Source organism: Labrus bergylta, chromosome 5 (assembly GCF_963930695.1).
Source record: "Labrus bergylta chromosome 5, fLabBer1.1, whole genome shotgun sequence".
Taxonomy (NCBI): domain Eukaryota; kingdom Metazoa; phylum Chordata; class Actinopteri; order Labriformes; family Labridae; genus Labrus; species Labrus bergylta.
This window is the reverse complement of record NC_089199.1, coordinates 12,604,750-12,630,741: the sequence shown is the minus strand read 5'-3', so window position 1 is coordinate 12,630,741 and position 25,992 is coordinate 12,604,750. Positions and strand designations below refer to the sequence as shown.

General features: G+C 40.2%; 1 protein-coding gene across 2 annotated transcripts in view; it reads left to right on the top strand.

Moving 5' to 3' along the window:
• The first annotated feature begins 979 nt into the window (after positions 1-979).
• The window catches only part of LOC109997399 (voltage-dependent calcium channel subunit alpha-2/delta-3-like), a 33,714-nt gene continuing 8,701 nt past the window's right edge, over positions 980-25,992 (top strand). The window contains exons 1-20 of one of the 2 annotated variants that reach the window (XR_010666417.1): positions 980-1,226; positions 1,331-1,553; positions 3,252-3,333; positions 5,075-5,293; positions 6,783-6,899; positions 8,724-8,783; positions 12,813-12,975; positions 13,516-13,647; positions 14,897-14,957; positions 15,120-15,270; positions 16,186-16,260; positions 16,351-16,440; positions 18,904-19,017; positions 20,035-20,113; positions 21,842-21,975; positions 22,352-22,369; positions 24,255-24,326; positions 24,664-24,744; positions 24,854-24,928; positions 25,815-25,898. Coding sequence is in view for 1 of the 2 variants with exons in the window: in XM_065954803.1 (XP_065810875.1) it covers positions 1,453-1,553; positions 3,252-3,333; positions 5,075-5,293; positions 6,783-6,899; positions 8,724-8,783; positions 12,813-12,975; positions 13,516-13,647; positions 14,897-14,957; positions 15,120-15,270; positions 16,186-16,260; positions 16,351-16,440; positions 18,904-19,017; positions 20,035-20,113; positions 21,842-21,975; positions 22,352-22,369; positions 24,255-24,326; positions 24,664-24,744; positions 24,854-24,928; positions 25,815-25,898 (1,908 nt within the window). In the remaining variant the exon portion in view is untranslated. The remainder of the gene's footprint in view (positions 1,227-1,330; positions 1,554-3,251; positions 3,334-5,074; positions 5,294-6,782; positions 6,900-8,723; positions 8,784-12,812; positions 12,976-13,515; positions 13,648-14,896; positions 14,958-15,119; positions 15,271-16,185; positions 16,261-16,350; positions 16,441-18,903; positions 19,018-20,034; positions 20,114-21,841; positions 21,976-22,351; positions 22,370-24,254; positions 24,327-24,663; positions 24,745-24,853; positions 24,929-25,814; positions 25,899-25,992) is intronic. The other variant, XM_065954803.1, reaches the window with a different exon arrangement.

The following is a 25,992-nucleotide window of genomic DNA, read 5'->3' as shown; positions in this document are numbered from 1 at the left end:
ATCCCACTCGCGGCCATTCACCTTATCGGCACGCGCCAGACAGTACAGGCTCCTCACAACTGTGATGTACGATGCAATTACTAAACTAATAAAAGCCTCAAGTCCAAACACGGTTTGTGGGAGCGGTGGAGGGAGGGGGGAGGAGTGGTGGGGCATCAACCCGCCTACTGCCTTGACAACATTATCGCCTCCTAATCTGCAGTTCAGAGTTGGCTACAGGACGGCGGACCATACTTATTTTATAAGAGGCCATACTGATGAGTGTCGCGCAGCCGCAGTGGCTGAAACCTTTTCAATTTGTCCCTTAAATAAGATCCTCTTTGAAAAAGTTGCATGTGAGTGCCATGACGTCATTTGTCCGAGTGATAAAAAAAACCCAATCTAAAGGAGCTCAAGGAGCTGTTGCGCCAGTACTTACACATTGTTAAGTAGTCTTGCTCTTTAAGTCCTGTTGATTTGTAGAAATTATTTCTTTGAACTCAGTATAACACTGAGTTCAAACATTTTCACACAGATCAAACCGCTTCCACGATCAACTTGTGTTGGTGTGTGTGTGTGTGTGTGTGTGTGTGCTGCTGGCAGTGCGGAAGCTTTCACCAAACATCTGCAGTCTCATTATCGCCCACAGAGCCATTTTCTGTCAGGAATCTGCGCCTTAGCCCACTCTCTTTCTCTCTCTCTCTCTCTTTTTGTTGGTTTTAAATAAAGCTGCGTGAACTATCTTATCACTTAGTTTCTTTCTTAATGTATTGCAATATGCCATAAAGCCTAAATATAACAACATCTTAGTTTAAGTAAAAACTCTGGCAGGGTTGTGCAAGTGCTGCAGGAGACAGCACGTAAAGCGTGTACAGTAAGGCTAACTGCAGCGTCAGCGTAAAATGCAACAACTTCTGAACAGTGGAATTGAAAGAAACGCAGAGGAAAACAAAGATAAGAGTTGGATATTTTTTTTTTTTTTTTTTTTTTTTTTTTAGCAATTTTCGACGTACATGCGTTTTTGCCTCAGCTTTATGACCGATGCACCTGTCCATTCTGAGCATCTCTTTTGAACCAAATATTTTTCGTCTTAAGGAATCATCGTCTGTACTTTCCAGATGTCCATGCTACTTTGCAAAAATCTGAAGGGACGAGTCCAGTGATAACTGTTCGTGATGCCGGTAGCAGAGAGCAAGAGGGTTTTTCTCTTTTTAGGGAAAGGAGCAGAGAATGGACGCTGCAGAGGGGTAATGCTCGCTCTCTCTCACCCTCTCTCTCTATGTGTGTGTGTCTCTCTCTCTCTCACTCCCTCACTCACTCACACACTCTCTCTCTCTCTCTCTCTGTACAGTAGGGGACGTGCTGGTAGTACCACGGGGCTGGAGACGGTTTATCGGGTTCCAGATATCCAGCACGCTGCTACTGAGCCGGGACTTTTCTCCACAGATATTTTCTTTCAAACCAAAGCAGAAGATGCCGGGGGAATGCAGCAGCAGCGTCCTCCTGATCTGGATCCTTATCGGCGTCAACGTGTTGGAGGTGTCGGGGTCCCAGCCAGGGATTCCTCTATCAGTGTGAGTGAGAGGCAACTCTGCAACTTGGTTTCACTCGGATTTGATCGATATGTCGATCTCACACAGACAGAAAATGCTAAAACCACTGTGCAGCTTTTTTTTTTTTTTTTAGATTAAAACGAATCAAGGTGGTTTAAGAATGACGAGTTACACAGAGATTATATGTTCTATTCCTTAAATCTCCCTAAATGTATGCAGATCAAACTACCTCTGTCTGTATCCCCATCACAGTCCATATTGCTTCAACCATGCACTTACCTGTAGAGTGATACTCATGGTGGGAGAAAAAAAGGCAAATACTATGTGATTTTTTTTTCATCATAAATGGAGGGAACATTTAAAATAGGCATACTTATTAAAGCCCTTAAATAAGGGGGTTACAACTACTACTATTATGATTATTTATTATATATGATTAAAATATTGAGCATATTGTTTTGTGTTGTAAAAAGAATCAGAAATAATCAGTGCTACATGTGAGACTCTTATGGTTCTGCTAGAACAAAGAAGAGGTGTATATAACATTTATGTTGATCTTATTTTTTCCTAAAGTTATTAATAGTTTAATCAATTGAGAGCATTTTTTATTGTTACAAACTCCTCTGATTACTTTAAATTGTCTTAGGAGTTGAATTGTACTTCTAGCCTGCAGGTGTACTCTAGTCATTCCCAATGGTCTACATTTAAAGACAATAAGAGTGATTTACTGAAGCAGATTTTTCTCTAGAATTCAGATCATAGCTTAAGCAAATTGAAAGACTTTTTGAATTACAAAAAACTTTACTGGAGAACATTTATTGCAGGGTTTTATTAAGTTCTACTTCAATAATGTAAAAACTAGGTGGAATAAATATCAAAATAGAAATAAACGTTAATTCTAACACTTATCATATAGCCTGGGTAGCACGCTTTCCAGAGTGAACTAGTTAAAACAGTTTACCCACTGATTAAGTTCATGACAACATTCTGTTTCCCACTTTTAAAAATATGGGGCAAGACATTTGCTCCATGTAACTTTAATTATATCTTGTGTAAGAAATCCACAATTTTTTTAAATAACTTTTTTAAACTGAATATGAAGTCTGAAGAATATGAAAATTTTTTGGGGTTATAATAACCTTTTCACGTATTTTTTGTGAAAAATGTAGATTTGCAGGTGAGAATAATTTAACCAACATTTGTAACTGTAGAATCATTTTAGACACACTTTAATAAATGTAGCCTAGTTCTTTAATCATTTAACAGGGCTCGGAGAGTTCAGTCAAAGATGCCCCAAACTACAGTATAGATCATCAAAATTACAGGCAGTCATCTGTCAGCACAGTGAAGGTCAGGGACGACGGGACTTCATGATAATCTTTCAACTGATGTCAGGAATTAAGCTTTAAAAAATGATGGCTGAGGAGAGATAAAGCAGCAGAGGTATGTGGAGGACAGGGAGGATTCAGTGAGGAGACGGTGAGAAGAGATAACAGATTTAAATCCACATCTGTGACTGCTGCACAAACTTAAATCTTATCTTAAGTCGACAATTCTGTTTGTTGCAAAACATTGAATAACTTCGGCAATAAGTTTGAGCTTATTCTAATTAAATAAATTCAAACGCTTCCCTTGTTATTTTTGTTATACATGCATTTTTCTGTTCTTATAGACTTTTGTCCATGATGTCTTTTATGGTCTTTTTTTTTTATATTTTAGTGTAAAGCTCTGGGCCTCAGCTTTTGGTGGAGAAATTAAATCAATCTCTGCAAAATATTCTGGATCTCAGCTTCTACAAAAGGTATTGTTTTGTTTTCTATTCTTGCATAAGCACAAATGTGTTTTGTTTGTGTGATGGTCATGTAGTTACACACGCACTTACACACACTGAACGCAACGATGCTGCGTTCCCTCTGATGGGCTGTAGAAACATTTAAGTGTCTTAGCTGAATGCTGATGCGTCATTTTAGAGGGGACTCAGTTGTATTTGAGAGAGACACTGTGTTGTGTGTCTGTGTGTGTGTGTGTGTGTGTGTGTGTGTGTGTGTGTGTGTGTGTGTGTGTGTTTTGTACTGGACACAGCCCATTACCCACAGCTCTGATTCCCCTCTCATCTCATCTCTTCAGTTAACTCTCTGGAGTCAAGAGTTTCAACCTCTGGACATGAATGTGACAAGGAGACAGATTGAATTGGAGAGGTGCTTGGTGTGTTTGTGTGTGCGTTGGGGTGGGGAGTTATCAAATGAGGGACAACTGAAAGCAGCAGAGGAAGAGCGATGACCAAGTGCAGTTGATTTAACTTTCTGCCCACCTGATGTTAAAGGTGGACTGAGTGTTTTCTGGCCTGTGCTGGTTGGAGATGAGTCCGGTGGAGAGACGAAGAACCGTCTATCAGAATGCGATTGTACACACTTTACATCAATGTATTTAGGCATTTTAAAAGGCAGTAAATCTTCATAAAGAAATTCAATAGAATCTACCCTTAATACAAACTAAATGAACCTTTTACAAAGGAAAGAAAGGTAAAAAAGAAAAGAAGAAATTAACAAACACAAAAACAGTCTGCAGTCACAAGAACATTCAGAGAGGAAAATCTGTGACTTTTTTAAGAACAGTGTGTAATGTGTATCTATTGCTCTAATCATACATATCAAAAGTAAATGTTCTGAAAAGTTGTTGGTAATTAAAATCTTTGTTGATAACAAAAAAGGCAGCCTGGATATACAGTGTATTTTGAATCTTTGTAATTAGAAATAAATGGTCAGAAATTAGGAATAAAGTGCTGTGAGTCTGATAAAGCTTGGCCAAATAAATTCAAGTGAAACCTTCAAGACGGCCTTCAGGCTGAAGAAGTCAAATCCCGATGGAGGGGGACAGACCTGAAGATCTTTCTATCGTGCCTCATAGGCTGTGATCATTTGGCAGTTTATAGCTAAACTAAATAAAAGCATCTTTCAGAGATTAAATAGAGATATGTCGGAAATCTGTTTTCTGCCAACTCAGCACTGCTAAAAACTTTTCTGTTTGCTCATCAGGTTGAAAATAAGGTTTGGTTTGTTTGGCTGGTTTGAGTAGAAGCAAACCACAATACAGTAAATTAAACCTGAAATCTTCTGTTGTATTTTTCTGATTTAGTTGCTTTGCAGATTGACTCATTTGTTTGTTGTGTTTCAGTGGCTGTAGTTTGTATAGAGCGGTGTTGAATCAAAGTGTTAGAAATTAAGTTGTGTTAAATACTATTTCAAAACATTTGTTACCGACACATTTATGAAACAGGATTTTAATCATGTCTTTAGATTCAACAACACCAAAAACAAAAGCCTTAAGAGTACACGGTTAGATCATTGTCTGAGTTGACAGGCCCGCTTTACAGGCGGCTTATTTTCAACATTGGGAAACTGAGATTCCTCTGACTAGAACAATATTTATTTTCCGTCTTGCAGGTTAAATTAAATGATTAGTTGATACGTTGATTCTTGTTAAGTTGAATGAGTCAGTCATACCTGTTAACCCTTTACTTGTGACTATCCTCCCTCTTTCAGGAGCTGTGGGCAATCACGGCACCACGTCCAGGGACAAACTCCAGTTCTGAGACCAGTACTCCCATCAAAGTCAGCAGCAGGATAAATCCTAAAACCACTGCTGCTTGTCTATGGGAGGAAAGCCAAGGGCCCAGAGGTCCACGCAAATATGGGGAGAGTGTTCAGACTGCGATTAAAAGACGCCTCCAGGCTCCAAACTTAGGAGCGTCCTGCACTGAGGTGACTGATTCTTAATATAACATTTCCATTCAAACATTCGGTGTAAACTGAAGATTTGTCCTTCCATTTGGTACCAAATGACTTTTTCATCTTTATACCAACATATTTTGTAATTTGCCCTGTAGATTTGTTAATGTTTTTCTGTGTATGTAAGCACTTTGCTCGTGTTCCTGTTCATGGAGGCATGTCTGCAGAGCCAGTCAGCACAAAGCAGTGAGCTGCGAGGGAGCTGACGGGTCGTTAGGGGCCGCTCATTAAGGCTGATCATTAGATGCTTTTATGGAGAATTAGCCCATTTTACAGGAGGTTTCAGGAAAAAAAAAAAAGGGAACTCTTGGGCTCTTCAGGGTCTGCATTGGTCATTATTCTGATCAATAATCATGATCAGTGCTTTTGATGGATGGGGCTTAACCTCCTCTCAATGGCTGGAGGAGTGTGAGGAAGAGGAGGAGGAGGAGGAGGAGGACGGGGGGGGGGGGGGGGGGGGGATGGGAACTGGGAGTGCTGAGGCGAGGAGGACAGGCGTGAAATGAACTGTTCTGCTCCACTGCGAGTCCACACTCTTCCTTTCAGTAGGTAATTTGTCGCCTCATGTACTAGTGTGTGTGTTTTTGTGTATGTGCTGTCCACACACTATGATGTGTTAAAGGTGTGTGTACGTTTTTTTACGCAGCTTTTGTTTATTTGTTGGTGAGGTTATTGTAAGTGTGTAATGTTGCATGAGAGGATCAGGTTTTTGCTTTTCTTTAACGTGTGTGTGTGTGTGTGTGTGTGTGTGTGTGTGTGTGTGTGTGTGTGTGTGTGTGTGTGTGTGTGTGTGTGTGTGTGTGTGTGTGTGTGTGTGTGTAAGGGGCAGGATTATGTAATGTTATATTCCTGTGGGCTGTGGCGGGCTTTGTTCTGTATCACTGGAGGTCCAGAGCATCCAGCAGCATCAGCATTATGCTAGGTGTACTTCATTACCCAGAGTCACCCAGGCCTGACACGTTATTATCTTTCTCCTGTGCTTTGACTCCATTTCAATTACCCTCTTACCATGCATAGCCTTCTGATCCAAGCCCCTCCCCCTGGCCACCCAACAAGGCCTTTTCCAGCCAATCAGAGACATAGAAGCAGCGTGTGCAGCCAATGGCTGATAACGGCTAAAGACGATCAATCATTGCATGATGGAGCGAGGGTTTTATCAAGTGTTCATCTGAGACCGGCTGCATGCAGCTTGTCAGCAAACATGTGAAGCAGCATAAGCCTTGTTTAACAATTCCCTACCTCTCTGTAGGGGCTGCAGAGGAACAGTTGTGCTCTAAAATGTTGCAGAACACACACACACACACACACACACACACACACACACACACACACACACACACACACTCACTCACTCACTCACACTCCCATGGGTTTAAACATTTGAGGTCAACAATTTTGCAGTTTGTTTTTGTACAGCTGTTCACTGTGTGTTTGCTGCAACTATGTTTCTGGTAATTTTCAGAAATATAAAGAATTTGAAAAGTCAGTCAAAGTGGAAGAAATTGATGGAGTGAAACTGGTCAAAAACCTCGCTGTGAAGATGGAGGAAGTGTTCAGGAAAAAGGCAGAGGCCACAAGGGTACGTAAAAGTTTTCATATGTTTGGAAACTACATATTCTTGTTTTTAAAAGTCCTGGGAAATGGTTCTTATGGTGGTATGGGTCAGAAAGAAGTTTGTATCCTTTCCTGTAGGGAAGGGTCTTAAATATTGCTCAGTCAACACTGAAAGTTCACAGGCTCCTTCTGACTTTCTCAAAGTGGTCGGATTGTCAAACATCATGTGACTGATTTACAATCTGTTGTTCAACATTATCAGAATGTATTCATCCTGATATTACCGCTTGTAATCTGTGGTAACAAAGAGCAATTGGGTTGATTTCACAACCACATACTTGTTTTGTTTGCTTTTAAAAACATGTGGAATTATTCTGTGTTATATAAAATGTTTAATAAGAGAACACTTTTACATCATTTTTGAGTTAAATTAAATGGAGTGTGATAAACAGTTTCCCCAAAGGCTGATAGGAAAACACGAGTATTGTGCAACTTTCAGAGATGTTTTTTGTTTTGTTTTGCCTATCGTAATGTGAAAGAGTCGCTTGTGCTATAGGCCTACGTGTCTTGTATTTATTGCAGTCGAGTCTGAGCCCGAGTCACCCTCACACCGGCAGCCTTTCTGTGACCTCGGTGCAGAGGAGCTAGTAACCATTTTTAATGCTGCACCTCGCAGGGACTGCGGGCAAATGATAAGGTTTATCTCCCGCTACCTGATCTCATGTGCCAGACAGTTCAGGACGTATAGCTTATGAATTACACCCAGGAAAGCTGTCATGTCGTGTTCTTACACCATGAGATGCATAAAAGTGAAATAATTATTCATATTAAGACTGTTTTAACAATACAAGGCACAAAGTGGATATTGTAGCCTAAGAACAGGCCAGAATCGTATTTAAACCCAAAAATGGCACACGTGTCCCACAGCTGATATGCTGACGTCATCTTCGCGCTTCAAATTCCACGAGGAAGTGATTTCAATAAACTGGTGAAGGTTGAGGTGTCCGACCGTTTCAGGTAGATTTTACATGAAGGGAACTAGATGGTGGAAAGACTTTTTCGCCATCAAAAGGAGAAAGCAAGATAATTATTTCATCATATTTTCTTTATTTGCAAACTGCTGACGAAGGCAGAACTCTCCACGAGGTCAATTGAATGTGTCCACCTCCTGCTCCGCTGTTTAAAGCCTGCGTTGTGTTTATATAGCATTTATGTGACATTTGTGACAGATGTTAATTACCCGCTCGGCTCCTGAGGTGAGAGTGACTGTAACGTTTAGAGGGCATTTCAACGAAAACACAGAGCCAAGCACTTTTTTTTTTTTTTTTTACAGAACAGAGTTATTACTGAAGCTATGCTGCCTCTGGTGCAGGGGTGAAATTCTGATCCAATAACCTGCCTCCATCAATCATCTATATCTGCTGCTCTCTCCACTGTAGTGCCCCACATTTTATGCATAGCCTACTTCGACTAAACAATAACACTATGGGCTGTCAAAAAAGAAAGATGTTTTCTTTCTTTTTGTGAGTTCAACTTCAAGCTGGACATGCCGTCGATTTCATTCAAAGACTAATCGCTGCTTGGTCTTGTCCTCTTCGATTTAAGCCCATTTTTTGACATTAAAATAAAAGTGTTGCAGAGTTATGTGCACAAATAATTTTAGCCTGAAAACCTTTCTGCCATAAGCCTACAGGACGCACCTAAGGCCTTTGTGGAAGTTTTTACAACTGTTAGTGTTATTATTATTTTTTTAAATGAGTTAGATTGTTTTAAAATACATTAAAAACAATTACATTGTTTGTGTTAAAAGCTATATGCTCTAATTGGACACCGTTTTCCCTCCTCTCAGCGGCTGGTCGAGGCAGCAGAAGAAGCGCACCATGAGCACGAGGAAAACCCCGACCTGCAGGTGAGCTTTGTCCGGACACAAGAAAAAGAAAAGAGAAATAAATTGGGAGTTTAGTATTAGAAAAATAATAATAATAAAAAGAAGTGGTGAGTCATGGTGTTAGATCAGGGGGAATCATCTTTCGCTGGACTGCACAAGAGTGAATCCAAGGTGAGAGGAGGCTAATAGGCCCTAAAAGTCTTTAATTGCGTTGGCATTGTCCTTCACACTGCTGCTGTCCTGTCCGCGCTTTGATGTTGATATAATGTTTCTATGATAAGCAATGTCGAACATATCGAAGACTGCAGCGGCTTGCTGCTATAACTCACGACGACTGTTTTTTAAGAGATATAATAGCTCAAAGCCACCGTGCTGCTGCTGCTGCTGCTGCTGCGCCTGAAGCTGCAGTATCCTACAGGAAGCGTATTCGATGATCAAGATCTATTGCCAGTGTGTTGGTGTTGCTGGGATCAAATTTGTGCTAAAATGTTGTGATTTCTATGCAGGCCTGTTAATGAACTCAATGTTTCTCAGAAGACTAAATGAGGCTGTATACAGGCGTGTGCGCTGGGTAACTCGGGGAGAAGAATGGTGTAAGAAGTCGGCCTGCAGGTCTACTTTTAATTATATTTCACAGGATGTGCATGCGCGGTATGTCTGGATGTTTTTAGGCTGCGCTCGTTGCGGATTTCCTCAGATCTGCAGAGTTAATGCGCTCTCTCTCTCTCTCTCTCTCTCTCTCTCTCCTTTTCTCTCACTCTCTCTCTCTTCGTTCAGTGGACAAAGATAAATGAAAGTCTTTGCGCCGCATTGTTTCACTTTCATGGCCCTAGATTGGAAACGCACTGGAGCAACACAACAGTGAAATAACGGGCAGCACTTTACAGTTAATAGAAGCATTTACATCATAAGAATACATTTCAGCCTCCTTGTTTCCTGCCCGTTTCTCTGCTGTTCACACAGCCCTAACAAGACAGGTAGATTCAGCCCATAAGCCAAAATCAGACCGCTTTTTTTGATTAAGCAAATGTTTTTTGTTTTTTTTCAAGATTTCAAAATGTGCAATGTCGAGGTATGTCGAGTATTATCATGACACATTTTAATTAATTACATGTTGACTGATATCAGTTTTTTTTTGGTATCTCTTGCTCTCAAAGTAATCCATCAAAAAGTTGTCAAATAATGTTTATTTTTTTTAAATGTTGTAATATTTCTATTAACCTGACATGATTTAGAATTTACCTATTCTTTTTTCCATAGGCAAATATCTATGTGTATTTCAAGCATCATAACCGCCATCACAGAGTTTTAATAAATTATCTACAAACTAAAATCTTACAATAAAAATCTTCTAGGCTATATTTGGGAAGCTGTGTGAACATTTTGTTTGAACAGTTTTCATACAGCTCCGGTCCATCACGCAGTCTTTTTATCTCCAAGATCATAAAAAATAATAAGGAAAATTCAATATCCACCTGTGATAATGATGTGATGTCATTATATTACTCCTTGTGGCATCATTTAGTCAAACTCGCCTCCCCTGACATCCCACATTTTTCACGCACCATTTCACTGACCACAATGAGATAAGCTGACTGCTGCTATCTCTGCTGTGACTCTTGGACTCAGGTGTTCTGCATTGACCCTGGTGTGTCTGCAGTGAAGGGATGTGCAGATCACAGCTGAATGAATCATTGAAACTTGGCTTTTTCTTTAAAAAAAAAAATGAATTGACTATAATGTTTCAAAGTATTTTTGCTTTGTAACAGAGCTTTGCTGTCAACTTTTAACATTGAGGTATAGGCCTTCGATGTATTTGAAAATCCAAAATATTTCTACCCATACAATTTAAACAGCTTGAATTTATCGTATGAAACTTTTATATCACAGCTATAATCTTGTCCCGCTTCAAGTCAAAGCCCCAAATTACTGCTTTTTTTAATCCAATTTAACAGAGGCATCATAAAAAAAAGTAGACATAATGAAATTTAGAAAGCGTTGTTTAATTTGTATGCCATATTTTTATGACAAAATAAAAACTTTAATGGAAGACAGTGTTGTTCAGAAGTGTTATAAATCCAAATTATTGCATTCTGCTGTCGTTATGGATTCTTCAAATTATAATCATTTGATAAATGAAGCTTTATGCTGATAGTCCTTATGGTTTAATATGATAAAAGGGTATTTGCATAGATACTGAACATGTTTGGTTCACAGCACAATTTTCTAAATGACCATGTTCCCTAATGATCACTAACACCTGGAAACACACAGCTGTAGAACAAATGCATTTATGACTTGATGAAGCTGTTACTTATCACTGACATATGAGTTGGAGCCTGTCGGGCCATCAGTGCTCTGAACACAGCTAATTTAGACCCACCCTCTGCAGATACTGTGCTATGGTTTTACATTAAGACTGTGCAGATCTCTGCAGAAGGCCTTCAGCAAGCTGCAGTGGTGTAAGAGTCAGTGGGGCGTCTCAGAGCTGCAGTGTCCCCTGGCCTGCTCTACAGTAAAAAACCCTGCTGTTTAACGTGGCTCTACAGCACTATCACTTTTTGCTGAGGGTGCACGTTTCTTTTCTCCCATACCGCCCCCCTCCCCCCTCCGTGCCCCCTCCTTGCCGCAGCCCGTCAGAGAGCCGCTCAGGCGTGGTATGAGCTGTCAGCGGCTGCTTGATGGTGATGCCCACGCGGCCTCCCCCGAGTGCGATGCTGTAGAGTCCATCACCAATCTCTCCCTCCCTCTCCCTCTCTTTCTCTCCCTCACTTGGTGCAGACAATCAGGAGCAGAGGCCACAGAGAGGCCGCTCACACAGGATGAGACAGTCTTTCTTCTGCAGCAGCAGGCAGTGAAGGACAGGACACACTAACTGTTGGCTTTCACTTCAGGGAGGACAGAGGGTCTCACAAGCCACTGTGCAGTCCTCTTTGCACGCCCAGGTCCCTTTTTTGACCTCAGTGACGAGTGACTAAAGTGTAAAGACATTTTGGACAATTTTTCTATTTTAAAAACTACACTGACAACGCAGAAAACTCAGGTTTTAGAGCGTCTTCTTGTCAATATGTCAAAGTGTTCTTCAATAAATCATCGAACCCAAATTGCTCCCACATAGTTTGCATATGAGGAAAGAATGCCCTGTTCAAACCAACATAATTTAAAACATTGCGAAAATATATTCTTTTACGTATATTTTAACCCTTTTATATGCTATGGTATCCTTTACAGTCATTTGTAAGGTTTTACAGACTCTTAGTTTTGCATCCATCGATATCGTCCTCGATAAGAGAATTTTTATAAATCCACATAAACTCAATGTGTTTTCACCAATTGCTAAGATTTATGTAATGTACTGTAGTCCAAAGATAAAAAACCTGTATGAGAAAAATATGTCAACCCACTTAAAGAATAGATTTAAAAAAAGCATTTGAAGCATTCCGACTGAAAGAACCTGTTAAAAAATTTCCCTGGAGAGTTCCACGATGAGTAAGCCAATTTAAAAAAAAGTAGCAATAAAAGTTCTTCATAGCTGCTTCGAGTAAAACTCTACTTACATATACGTATGCTCAAAAAATGAATTGTGCTTGTTGTCAGTGTTCCTTTTGTTTTTTGTGGCTGTAAAAACATCAATCCTGGATTAGTATGCATCCCCCTGACACTACTGCCTCAGGAAACAATAAGAGTATTTTATTATAAAGACAGATTTTTGGAAAGAAACATTCTTGCTCTATTTTAGACAGCTAAGACTTCCTTCAACTGAACTTAAGGATGCATTGTTTGCACAGATTGAAAACTGAGAAGCAAATGAGGCATGATCACTCATTGATCACTAGACAGGAGAGTTTACAGCTTGAAAAATACTGTAGATGATGTACATTATGAAAATGTCATTTTTGTTTTTGAATAACTACTTGATGTGTACTGTGAACCCATTTTCTGCTACGCATTTATAGTTTTGGTTTTGAGTTAAAAGAATAACAAAAAAATGCAAGCTTGCATACATCCCTGCTGGCTTTGGTTAACATGTGCTCACTCTTTTTTCCTCAGTACGAGTATTACAACGCCGTGCTGATCAATGAAGTGGATGAAGTAGGAAATAACGTGGAGCTGGGAGGAGAGTTCCTCCTGGAGCCAAACGATCATTTCAATAACCTGTCAGTCAACTTGAGTCTCAGTGTGGTGCAGGTTCCAACCAACATGTACAACAAAGGTGAGGGCTCCTCCTGCATAAATATGTGACTTTGTTTTTTTTTAACCAGAAGCTGATGTAGGGGGAGGAGAAGAGGAGGGAAGAAAGTAAGTGGTGAGAGTGAGAAATGGTAGTTGAAGCTGTATTAGTATCACAGGCGAGGAGAAGAGGCGTTCAGGGATCGATAAAGAGTCCAGACAGAAAGAGAAAGCAGCTGCAGACCTCTCAAAGCGACTGAGCAGGATGTTTGTCATACGCTCGCTGTTCAGAAGCTTCTTTTCTTATAACAGAGTGTGTCACCTCCCCCTGTGTGTCACCATGGCTGCTTTTGTTGGGCTGTAATGGACTCCCCATAACTCTGTGTTTAGTGCACAAAGGGAGGCTTGTCCAGCAGGAGGAGGGAAGGGGAGGTTATAGTCACAGGCTTTGTATCTTCTACAGGGGGGTCTATAAGGACCAAAAGTCAACCATGCACCATGATGATTACCATTATCACCATTTCATACACTTGTCTCTGTTTCTCTCCCCATTTCTTGTGTGTTTCCTCGTCCTCTCCATCAGATCCTGACATAGTGAACGGAGTGTACTGGTCAGAGGCTCTAAATAAAGTTTTTGTTGATAATTTTGAAAGAGACCCAACCCTCATTTGGCAGTACTTTGGGAGCGCCAAGGGTTTCTTCAGGCAGTATCCTGGTGAGTGCTACAGCTTTTTAAAATGTGTCTGTGGTCCTATTGTGTCAATGCATGTGCGTTTTGTGCTCGCATCCGTGTGTGTGTGTGTGTGTGTGTGTGCGTGCGCGCGTGTGGGAAAAGAAAGGCTGGTCTCGAGGGAGTCATCAGCCGTCAGTGCTGGAAAAAAAACAGATCAGAACAAATGATTTAGAATTACTAAAAGGGTGATTTGGCTAATGTTGTAATTTTACAGACCATCAGAGAGGATGCATATGTACAGCTGGTGATTTATCAGAGTTTGTGGGTCCTGCGTTGTACTGAGGAACTGTGCATGGCTGTAAAATCAGGCAAAGCTTTAAAGGGATGGGAAACAGGCCAAGAGACAAGATACAACAGATTTTTTTTTTTTTTTAGAAAACAAACACAGGCTTTGTGGGTTTGATTTATTATAAGCAATTTATTTTTTTCATCTTGGTTTTAGAACATGCTTGTTCTTATTTTTTCCTCCTCATATTCCTCCTCATTTAAATGCTCTTCAAAGATCCTACATCACTGAATTATTTTTGTTTTTTCTGTACATTTAAAAAGATCAAAGAGAAAAAACATGGATAAAGATAGACAGAGCCTTAAATATGTTATTTATGTTTGAGGCAGTGATGGCAAACACTAAATCATTTCTTAGGTCTATTTTGGGGAGTGCTCATTTTTATTACACATTTTTAGTTTCACAACGTTCAAAGATAAATGTTGTACTTTTGTCTCCACTTTATTGTTTTCCCACCTTTTCAAAATATTTATTTTTCATTAAAAACCAAAACCAGTATATAATAATTATGATACCATCTCAGTCTATATAGTATATAAAGCAGGTACGACTCCACTTTGACAGACTTCATCAAAAAATGCTTACTGTACATGTTAAAACTCATGAAAACATAGTTTCACAAATTAAGACATGTTTCACTGAAACCACTTAGTATAAAAGATCAATCTATTCACTTTAGTTGTTATTAATTGATTTGCTTGATCAGAACTTTGTGGGTGTCGTTTGATTGACAGTGCTGGTCACCAGGTTCAATTGTAGAACCTGGAGAACTGAGATTTGTGTCACGTCACCTACCTGAGCCTGCACTCATCTCTCATGTTGAATTACAAACAGCTCTGCACAGAACATGAGCATTCATTTTGTGTCTGTTTATTGCAAAATGTGTTTTGTTTCCCCTTTTTTCTTCTGTTTTCTTTCCATCCACCTCCTGATCTGATTTCTCAGGAGTGAAGTGGCATCCGGATGAACACGGCGTTATTGGCTTTGACTGTAGAAACAGGAAGTGGTAAGTAGATTAAAAATAGACACGTTTTTGTACCTTTTTTTGAGGGCTTTTTTTTTACCTGTTTTTGTAACTTATTTGTAAATCAAGCACTTCTTGTCAATTCTCCCATCAATACTGCAACAATCAAGGTACCACAATGTGTGATTTACCTGTGTATCTCAGGTACATTCAGGCAGCTACGTCTCCTAAGGATGTAGTGATCTTAGTCGATGTCAGTGGAAGCATGAAAGGACTCAGACTGACCATCGCCCGACAGACCGTCTCCTCCATATTAGACACACTGGGAGACGATGACTTCTTCAACATCATTGCTGTGAGCTTCAGTAAATCCTTCGCTATGTTTGTGCCTGTGTATTTATTCAACAATACTAGTACTGTATGGTAAGATATGATTCACTTCAGTTCCCCTTGGTGAAATGTGTCTTACACTCCAGTGCTGCACACATTGAGCTGTCTCTACATTAGAAAGAAACAACAATCCACATGTAGACAGAGAAGCAAATCCCAGTCAAAACCACAAAACAAATATCACTGTCAAGGCCGGCTCAAAGCAGAAGACTAATGACGAGAAGAGACAAGGAGTTACTTGAAAATTATTTATTTATTTACATGAGAGTTCAAAAAGTTGAGTTAGCAAACATGAGATGTGAAAGTCAGTTAATCAGTTGTGTAAGAGCATGAGTGAAGGTATGGTGAGTGAGGAGTTGTAAAACAAAAAGAAATGTGGAATGTGGCTAAGTGGGGAGTAGCCTCTCTGCCTTTCCTTCTTCCTGTCTCCCAACAATGAGGAAGTGGGGTCAGCTCTTATGGATTGGGAGCTCATCTGAAACACAGAAAGCACAATGAGCAAAACAAGCTAACAAGAACCCAGCAGGGTCGTCACATAGCATATTACCTTAAAAACACAACATAAAGAGAAAAATAAGATCAGATAAGATAAGAACACCATGGCACTATTTCACAGCAGATACAGCCATCAGAAACATTATTCAATATTTAGATGGAGGTGGTTACAAAACTTAACAGTTTAAAAACAGTTTGCATTTGGGGACTCTGTAGAGGATGTGAGATGGGTCAGATGATACTCTGCACTTGCTTAAGAACAGACCGCCCTTATATGGACTTATAGAAAAATATTTCTTACCTAAGTTACATCTGTGAAGTATCTAAAATAACTATGCTCAGTCTTTCATGGAAACAAATAATCCTTTATTTTGTATTTTCTCAGTACAATCAGGAGATCCACTATGTGGAGCCTTGTTTGAACGGCACGCTGGTCCGAGCCGACAGAACCAATAAAGATGTGAGTTGGTGTCCAACTAAAGTGTCATGACTGTATGCTGATCAAATCAAGTTGAATTTGTTTGACATCTGTTTTACGATTTACTGACAGCATTTCCGGGAACATCTGGACAAGCTCTTTGCCAAAGGGATCGGGCTGCTGGGTGACGCTTTGGCCGAAGCATTCACAATCCTGAGTGATGTAAGCTCCTATATTCTCCACCTCTTTACATGAACCTCTTCTGTACCTGTCACTGTCAGTTTAATAAGGATGCTGTGCAAACACAAACCCGCACTATTTTCCTAAAAGACAATGTATCTTAAAGCAGATCCTGTAAATTCTTTTTTTTTACTGTTTACTGAATTTGTGACAATGCTGTTGAGTATTCATGAGTTCCAATGAAAGGATGCATCAATTTATTCATTTGTATGACAAAAAAAGAATGTATTTGTGCAATGTGCACCTATTTGTTTTATTTAATTGATGGACTCCACTTGACCAGAACATTAGAAAAACTTTAATTTCACAATTTCACAGGCCACATTTGTTTTCAGTGACGGGGAGTGTTCATGTACGACACTCGGCGTGTTCACTGCTAATCATAATAAAAGTAACACACACTGCAGTCAGATATATGTGAGCGTTTGGGAGGTGGTCGCCTGTCGAAACGCTCCAGTGCTATCCCTGTTCTGCCCTCCAAACACAGACACATCTATTCTGAAGTGTGATTAATGGCTGTAATTATTGTCAATGATTAATAACGGGGCTGATTGGAACACAAAGCAGATAAGAGCAGGAGCTGCGCCATGCTCCTTTTATCTCCCTGTTTTCAGGCGAGCCGGGGCTGCAGCGCTGAAGCTGAGCGAGCGCAGCTTTTACCTCTGCATTTGTCAGATTAATTAAAGCCCTGCAATGAATATGGTAATCAGGGAGCAGACTGCTGAAATGTGTTGTTACACCACTGCCCAGTGAGTGAAGTGAGAATATAGACTATCAAAGAGCAAATCAGAGAAACACATTAAGAGCACTGCGGCATTTTTACAACCAGTGCTGCTGAGCACGGAGAGAGAAACGTCTCCTACTTACACACTGATGATGATAAAAAATGAGCCTAAAATTAAATATTTTACCACCACAAAATATGTAAGCCCATCCCCTCGATTCATGATAAACTAGATAAGTGATTTAGCTCTCAAACACTCCGAGCCTGAAATTGATTCGATTTTTACCAACATCAGCTACATAATGATCCCTTTTATTGATTGCCTTTTATCATTAACATTTATATTTACATGCTTAACTTACTTATAATACTTAAGCCAATTTTATAATATACAATCATACAATGCTAGTAAACATTGATAGTTCAATTAGATTAGATAATGTTGCAAAATGTAGGAGTGATGAAAAGAGATCTCTTTAAATTAACATAAACAAAGTCTTTTTATAAAATAATTCTAAATTTGGCAGCATGAGTTAATGTCAAAATGCATTGTTTGGGATGTGCTCAACATGGAACACTTTTCATTGACATTTAAAAAGAAAAAGCAAAGGGGTAAATAATGAAAACAATCACAGCTTCATTTCATTTAGCTGCTTTACTTTCAGGTTCCTGGTCTTGTACATGTTGGCTTACTGTAACAGTGTAAGGTCTTACTGAAATACCTAAGTAGAACTGAGCCATTATCAAAGTTACTGATAATATATCAAAGGTCAAAATATATTCTGTGACCAGAATACAATCTCATTATACTGCAATCAAATCTTGAGAATGATACTCTAACTTAAAATGTTGACGTCTTGATATCTATAGGTAACAGATCAGGATAGTTAATGTGGAAACAATTTCTAATACTACAATACATATAATCCTTACATTTAAATATACCTAACTTTTTTTAAAGTCTTGTTTTAGTGTTTAACATCCCCTGTTATTTTAATCTTTAATGAAGTTCAGCCTTACTGACTGCTCTGTACTGTTCTTTTTGTTTGCTGTAATGTCACAACCTCATCATCACAGCAGACAAAGACACTTTGAGGCAGTGGTTTATCTGGCAGAATTGAAAATGTGCACAGATTATTTCGATTGAATCTCACCTAATGTCTCCTATCATACGTTATTTTATGTTATTTATTCATTGTGACATACATACCCACATGTGCGTGAAATACTTCTAACAGGACATTGCAAACAACTGCACCCTTTGATAGGCTGTGTAGACGTCTGTGTGTATGTGAGAGTGAGAGTGAGAGAGAGAGAGAGTGAGAGAGAGAGGGAGAGAGAGAGAGAGAGAGAGTCCTGCAGGCCTCACTCATGCTTCGCATTCGTGATGTGACAGCAGCTCAGCAGGTTTCATCCTGTGATTGTGTGTCTGCACGTTGCTCTTTTCTTCACATTCATTCTGTTACAGGTCAATAACACACTTAATCTCTGCTATGCATCTTCTGGCACTGAGATAAGACACCAAACACCTCTGAATATTTGCTGAGACATGACCTGTGTTTTATCGATTCATGACTTCACAGCTGCCATATCTAACGTCATCATTATGTACAGTTGAAACAGAGATTGTAAGCACTGTTGATTTGACGTTTAACTAAAAACACTGATGTTTGTTGTTATTTTGATGTGTTTAACCGTATGTGTTTTTTCTGTTCCTGCAGTTTAATCAGACTGGACATGGCAGTGTGTGCAGCCAGGCCATAATGCTGGTGACCGATGGGGCCACTGAAATGTATGATGACGTTTTTGAGAAGTACAACTGGCCAGAAAGAAAGGTGAGTATACACTCCACCACCCCCCCCCCCCCCCCCCCCCCCGATCTCATTGTCTAATTTATTACACATTTTTGCTGAAATTATCGCCGAGTCAACACTTTTCTTCCAGCGGTGACAGATGTACTTTTCAATCCTTCCTGCCAGCTGGAGCTCGATGTATGGGGAAATTAAATTTTATCTTCATAACCTCTCATAACTCTATAATGCAATGTTAATATGATGTTGTGTTGATATACAACAAAGGGAATGAGGAATTAAACATAGAAAGTGAACTGCTTTCAAGGGCAAAGTATGAAGTATGTACAAGCTTCCCTGTCTCAAAGTACCTCCCCCCCCCCCCCCCTTCTCAATCTCTCTCCACACTGCTTCCTCAACTGTTTAAATTTTGTCGGCCTCTCTTTGTAAGACCAAAATAAAATAGAAATGGAATGGACTGCTGTGCCACTCACAAAGCCATAAAAACAACAGCTCAGGGGCTTTTGTTCAGTCCTATTGAGCATATGTGTGTTGGCAGTGTTTGGCAGTGTACGGGCCAGTATTTGGAGAGACACCCCCAACGCACCCCACCCCCTCCTCATACACCCCGAGGGCTGCTATGTGACAGCCATTCAGTGTTTTTTCTATATGCTTTATGCTTAGCAAAGCATCTGGAGCCAATGAGCCGTGCACGTTTGGCAAAGTGTCACACAGCGTTCTTTAAAAGGACAGAGGAACATGCCCTCATATACAACCCCAAACAAAGAAAATTAATTTAACCGCAGAGTGCAAAGTGGGGGGGGAAAAAGTACAACCTACTGTTAAAAACGGATAAAATGAACAGCCAAAATGTAGAGAGAGAGAGGAAGAGCAGAAAAAGCAGCTGCTCTACGTTTCCTCATGAGAATGCAGAAACATGCAGCTACTTCTTGCAGATAGATTCAGGACAGGAAGATAAAGTACTGAGGAGACGCATCACTTTGCATGTTTTTATTTTTTTCCATTTTAGAACCTGAGGACATTTATGTGTCCTCTGCACAGGTGCGGATATTCCCATACCTGATTGGACGAGAGTCTGCGTTTGCTGATAACCTCAAATGGATGGCTTGTGCCAACAAAGGTTTGTGACTTTTGATAAAGACTCATGAGGACAGCTCTGTGTCAGAGTGTCGGATATGATCTGACGCTGCTTCTGTGGAGTAACGTGATAGGTAATGGATGTGTGGATATCTCTGTGGTTTGGTGGTGTATGTGTGCGCTATGTGCGTTTTCATGTGTGTGTGCTGGCTCGGATTCCTTCTGCCAGGAGGCAATGAAGTGGCACTTGAGGGGGGTCAGGGGTCAATCTGCTCTAATCCTTCTTCCTGTCAGAGCGTCTCCCCCTCGGCTGCTCGCTGCTGATGGCTCCCGCGTGTCAGCGCTCCGCATCAGTGCCCTCTGGAAGGGAAAGTCACTGCCAGGAAAACAGATCACAGGGGGACTGCAGGGGGACGAGCCCCAAACATCCTCCCCCACATAGACCCCCACTGTTGGATAACCTTCCATGTCCAATATGAAGCATTGTCACACACAGCAGGAGCTGACAGACAGTCAAATGGTCCCTCAGTAATGTCAGGGACATCAGCATGCAGGGAAAGTACATTTGAATAAATGCTGTACTTTTCAGCTAAATGTACTTATGGAGTATTTCTGTGTCATGCTTTTTAGGACTGCTGCTGCACTGGATTTCCCAGTATTCCTTATTTAATATCATCTGTAGTCTTTATTAACTATGCAGATTAAGCATCAATAAGATCTACAACTAGAAGTTCTTGACAGGTTAAATCACCATGGTGCAAAAATCTATGCAAGCCATGACTGTAGGACCAGTAAGATATGGGGGGGGGGGGGGGGGGGGTTGTTTGCTGACATGGAATATTACATTCATCTGTTTTGTTGTATAATCACCGTAAAAATAAGAAAGCTTGTGTTTCTTACCTTCTAAATATTTTTTTTTATCTGAAGGGGAAGTAAGTCTATCCATATAATGCAAACTATTGTACCTCCATCTTTCTACAGTAGCCCAGAACAGACAAAACAAATACTGGCTCTTGTAGGAAATCTCTCCTTTTTTTTTGTAGACACCCAGCCTGTTCTAATTCCCCGTGGTCAGACCCAAACAATTTATCACAGCCCTCGGTGTCTCTTACAAATACTGGAGGAACCCTGCAGCATCTGCATGAGATGCACTGAGCTTTGAACACACTGTAATGTAAATACAGCTGCAAGAATGTACAGTAAGACACTCATAGAAAATGCACTTGATGATGTAGGAGATAGAAGGGGGTTGGCCCGTGCATCACTCCACACCATAGGTTCATGGTGTGGAGTGATGCACAAACTTCCAAGGACCTTCACCATAGAGTCTGGACTTTAAGTCTTGTTTGAAACAAAAAAGAAATGTGTTGTTTTAAACCTACCCCCCTCTGCCAATTTCCCTATCTTTAACCAAGTATTTTGTTATTTCTTACCAACCCCAAGAGTCTGTTTGCGTGTGTGTAGACGTTAACCACATGTCAGACAGAAATCAAACAAATGCTCCCTCCTTCATCTTTAGTTGTCTTATGAGACGCAAAAGGGATTTGGCAATGGCAACCTGGGAATGGATTGTGTTGAGTTGCATGTTTATACATGTCCGTCAGAGGAAGTGCACCATTGTAAAGAGTTGTATTATTACTGTTTACCACAGTATCAGTTTAGTTACTTCCAGTGGACAAAACCAAAGCAAGACTTTGTCAGGTCCTTATCTTTGAATATGTGTATGCTGTGCCTCTATTGCAGTATAAAATGTGTGTGTGTTATATTTCAGGGTATTTCAGTCAGATCTCCACGTTAGCAGACGTTCAGGAGAATGTGATGAGGTATCTTCACGTGATGAGCCGCCCGAAGGTTATCGACCATGAACACGACACGGTGTGGACTGAAGCTTACGTGGACAGTGCTGTGAGTGCGTTTGAAGCAGTATCAGTGAGATTATTCTCAGGGAACATTTATGTATGAGAGAGACTGCATGCCTGTAGTGGAGCAATGCAGCAACATGCTTTCTATAAAACCAGTAAAAAATAACATCAGCCTGAGTTTGTTTAGTTGATATTACGCAATACTGGATGTTATTTTATCCATCACTGTTGCATACTTTCAATGTGTGCACATATGTGTCTTCTGTCTCATCATCATTTTTCATGCTGCTGGAAATATTCCTCATTATAAGCTTCATTAATCCGCATGGATCCTCCTCCTGATCTACATCTGTGTCCACAGAGTCTGTGCTCAACATGAAGACTTACACTGTGTTTCTGTGTCTCTTCCTTCATTTCAGCTTTCCCAGGCTCATAAGGTAAATACCTACATGTGATCGTTTCCTGCTCTCAGGTAGAATCCTATTTATAAAAGACTGAATTGATCTGCTGTGTTAGTATTAAAGAACTGTAAACTAGTGTTGGTATGACGGTAATGGACGGGTTATAAGGTGTCCACAAGGACTCAGCGTATTTGAGTAATTTTGTTTCAAGAAGAAATGACGTGAGAGGTTAAACAGCGGGTTATTGTTTCTACTCATATTTCGTTTTACTGGTTCCTTGGAAGTCTAAAGTGAGGAGAAGCTATTTCCTCTGAGAGCCAGACTAGTAGAGGAGCATTTATTATACTTCTCCTCAGTATGGAGACTATGAGCATGCACACACACACACACACACACACACACACACACTGGAGGGATGTGAGATTGTCCTCTGGAGTGTGTGCTCTTGTATCTGAGCCTCAGACACACCATTCATCATTCTGTGGATCATTGCATTTTATCTCCTAAAGCCCATAATAAAACTGACATTGGAGAGGTAACCAAGGAAGAGAGGAGGAGAAAGGAGAGGGAGAGATGGAGATGGAGGAGGTGGTGGTTAGGCGTCCATGGCTAAACCTGTGTGTGTGTGTGTGTGTGTGTGTGTGTGTGTGTGTGTGTGTGTGTGTGTGTGTGTGTGTGTAGACTTAAGTAGTCCAGTTTCCTCTTCCATTGTCTGCTGTGATGAATTTAAGGACCCAACATTTTTCATGCTGTCAAGTCAGCTAGTACACGCAGCAGCTTACAGCTCGTTTGCACACACGAATGGACATCACACAGAGACACACAAACATACACACACACACACACACACACACACACACACACACATATATACTCAGCTGTGTTGACTGATGAAGGGAGGGAATAACAGACCTACTTTGGGAGCGCTCATGTGCTTAAATGTGTTAGCCTTCATCGTTCAGAGCTGACCTCCTCAACCTTCTCTGAGCCCGGCCTGAGAATCACAGAGTTCACATTTAGTAATATATTTGAAGTGATCATGATGCTCTTTGATGCAATGACAATTCATGTTCTACAGATCACAGATGTTTGTTTCATCACTTCTTTCAGTGGAAGATTCCCACAATGCCAACACGTGTTTGAGAATAAAAACAAGTCAGAGTTTGACCAATAGGTGACTTAATATGCTCAATTAAAAAACCTCTTAGTAGTTTGGTGCACTAGATGCCAGCATTAAATTGATTTGGCACAACTAATAGACATCGGCTACCGGCATCAGTTCTTGCCACATTATTTGACGATTTGCTGATGTCTGTTAGCACGGCTAATATGGGCCAATACCGATGTTGAACTGATGCGTAAGTGCATCCCTAACAAAAAGTAATTTATGTAGCACTTCCCAAAACTGATGTCACAAAGTGCTTAAAGCAGAGACTCATATGAATGTTGTGTCGATGCCTTTAGACTTTATTATGTGTTCTATGTTTTCCCTTTTTAGCCACTTTTAGCTTAGCAACTGATACTCATATTCCTCACTGAATAACTGAAGCTCCTCGTTTATCTATCTGAACAATGAATTGAAAGTCCTGTCAGACTTACTTACCTTACTGACAATTGAATAATGTACAGTGGGAATACAATTATATTCATCCCTGTTGAGAAGAAATTGATGATTTTTGAAACTACATAAATTAAATCATTCAACTCATTATTGGGACTTCAACAAAAAGAGGGGTATAGTTCATGTGCTGATTTCAAAATGCCGTAGAGACTCTTTGCACATTAATGGTTCTCTTGCACTATTTGCTTTTGACTGAAGTTTACCAGAGAGATCATACAAATGTGACAATAACCCTTCCAGTTATTGAAATGAAATACATCAATAAAATTTAGCTGCTAGAAATGATTTCTTTTGTTTCAGTTGAATGACAAATCAGGCCCAAGTCTGATGACAACAGTTGCCATGCCTGTGTTCAGCACAAAGAATGAGACGGTAAGTGTTTAGGTCATTGAGTAGAGGGAGACTTAGATACCCGTTTGTTCAGGTGAAATAGTAAATTAAAAGGAGCTGTCTTTCACTGATTTCCAAAATAACTGAAGATCACAATGATCACCATGACCAAAATCCATACAAAATGAAAATTCTTCAAAGCTGCTATAGATGGAACTGCGTAAATTCAACACATATTGGAGAACTTGAAGGTTGTGTGGGTAATTTTACATGAGTTAAGCACCTGAGTACTTCTTCTAAAACTGACTGACTAAACATTTGTGCGGTTTTCATCTAAATTTGTTTAGCTGTGAATTTGTTTTTGAATCCTCTCATGCAGAAGAATCAGGGTATTCTGTTGGGGGTAGTAGGAACAGACATCCCTCTGCAGGAGCTGATGAAGCTCATTCCCAAACATATGGTACAGTCAGCTGTTCTCCTACTTTTACTTTGAATACATTCATTTAAAAGTTGTGATTTTTTTTTTTTTTTAAATGTCTCTTGTGTTGTTTTTCATTTTGTTCCTCCAGTTAGGAATCCATGGGTATGCATTCGCGATCACAAACAACGGCTACATCCTGACGCACCCTGACCTCAGACCTTTGGTAACTTTGTCTCTTTACAGCAGCACAATATCGCAACATTCCCAGACTTTACCCTGATTATTCCTTTTCGTTCTTGTCCATGTAACTGAATGCATAACAAAAATGACGTGAAGTGAAAGCCTCTGTAAACAAAGGCACACAGAGACAAATGTGTAATCTGGTTAGGAGGCTGAATGGGCTCGAATAGTCTGTAATCCCCACCTTCTCCTTTGATGTATGCATGCAGGGATAAAGGCCACTCATAGGGCTGGCCGGCCTGAGGTTTCCCAGAGGTAACTTAACACTCGCTGGCAGAGTGCACAGCCGCTGCACTGGGAACGCTGGTTTCTCAGGAGCTCTGGCTGTGCTAGTGGATCTGTGTGTGCCAGTGTTAGTGCTATTCCTCTCTGTGCAGCCGTGTGTGTGAACGTGTTGGTCTGTGTTGGTATTTCTGTGTTGAGTGTCTCTTTGTGGCTCAAACTGTGCTGTGGTTGTCGTCAGTGATTGTCATTTCTTGTGGACTAGACGACATGCAGAATCAGAGTTTGACATGTACAGTTTAATGCACTGATGTAGACTTGTTTGAGCGTGGATTTCCTATCAATCATGTAAATTATTTTTAATCTACCTGACAGTGTTAATTTCATGGATGATTTAGTGAATAATTACACAGCAAAACCTGCAAAAAAGCTTGATAAATCAGAGGATACAGCAAGTCTTTACTTTCTTATCGAAACACAAAAGATGAAACAAAGGCAAGACTTTTTTTTTATTATCTAAAAATGATGCGTCACATACAGATTTAGTAGTTGTGTCAGGCTAGACTGGTAGATATCATTTAAGCTTTTTTTTATGACTATTAAACATAGCAGGATCAATTAATCATGTATGTTGTGTTCTTCTGCAGTATCAGGAGGGTCAGAAGAGGAGGAAGCCAAACTACAGCAGCGTGGATCTGTCTGAGGTGGAGTGGGAAGACAAAGATGATATTGTAAGTTCCAATAATGGAAATACTAATTTAATTGTAAAAACAAAGTCTTGAAAGAATCGAAATGTTATTTGGACGGGCTAAGGGAACACTTCAC